General features: G+C 47.7%; 1 protein-coding gene across 1 annotated transcript in view; it reads left to right on the top strand.

The window, feature by feature from the left end:
• Positions 1 to 376: 376 nt before the first annotated feature.
• CD83 (CD83 molecule) overlaps positions 377 to 803 on the top strand; it is a 14,716-nt gene continuing 14,289 nt past the window's right edge. Inside the window, exons 1-2 of the mRNA XM_076332267.1 lie at positions 377 to 419; positions 548 to 678. Of these exons, the coding sequence (XP_076188382.1) occupies positions 377 to 419; positions 548 to 678 (174 nt within the window). The remainder of the gene's footprint in view (positions 420 to 547; positions 679 to 803) is intronic.

Raw genomic sequence — 803 nt, 5'->3', positions numbered from 1 at the left:
CCCTGTGTTTTGTCAGTCAAGAGAGAGATTCTTTCAGTGCTGATTTTGATGCCCTTCACAGTGCCCCACGATCAACCTTATTTCTATTCAGATCAACCCGGGGGGGGGGAGAAGAAAAAAAGGGAGGTGAGGTGCTACCAGTGCAGGCAGTTGCAGAAATGGGAGTGACCTAACAGATTTAATGGGAGGAGCACTGGTTCCTACACGTAGGGATTTTCCCTGTGACGGGGAACTTCAAGATAAGCCGTCTGGGGGATTCCCCAGTCTGCCTCCAGAAATACCACTCTAGAAGCAGTAGCAGTTTCACTCTGGTCTCACAGTCCATCCTGCGAAGAGGCACACTGTTGCTGCTCTGTGATTTGAAGCAGCAAAAGCCATGTGTTCGGTCGTCTACGCTCTGCTCATCATCCTGTGCAATGGTAAGTGGGAAGCCTTGCCTTTTTCATTCTGGTCTTCCACATTTATTTTGTGGGGATATGTTTTGGGAAGACAGGGAGGATTATCAAGGCAATCTCTTTTAAAGGCAATGTGTACCTGTGCTTTGCAGTTTGGTGCTTGATCAGTGGGGCTTCTGTGGCGGTCCCAGATGTTGCTGTGAGATGTGCAGAAGAAGCGCTGCTGCCCTGTAAAGTTCTTCGGAACTCCTCAATCATCTACCAGACAGCATCTTGGTATAAAGTAAGAAAAAAGCCTAAGTTACCTGAGCAGTCTGCTTTGCTTTCCTACCTGATATTGGCTTGTCTTGTACAAAATGGGTTATTTTATGAAGAGGCATCCACCTCTCAGTGCAGCAGAGATAAGGC

The sequence above is a fragment of the Aptenodytes patagonicus genome, chromosome 2, assembly GCF_965638725.1.
Source record: "Aptenodytes patagonicus chromosome 2, bAptPat1.pri.cur, whole genome shotgun sequence".
NCBI lineage: Eukaryota > Metazoa > Chordata > Aves > Sphenisciformes > Spheniscidae > Aptenodytes > Aptenodytes patagonicus.
Note: the sequence above shows the minus strand (reverse complement) of the source record. Positions and strands in the feature narration are given on the sequence as shown.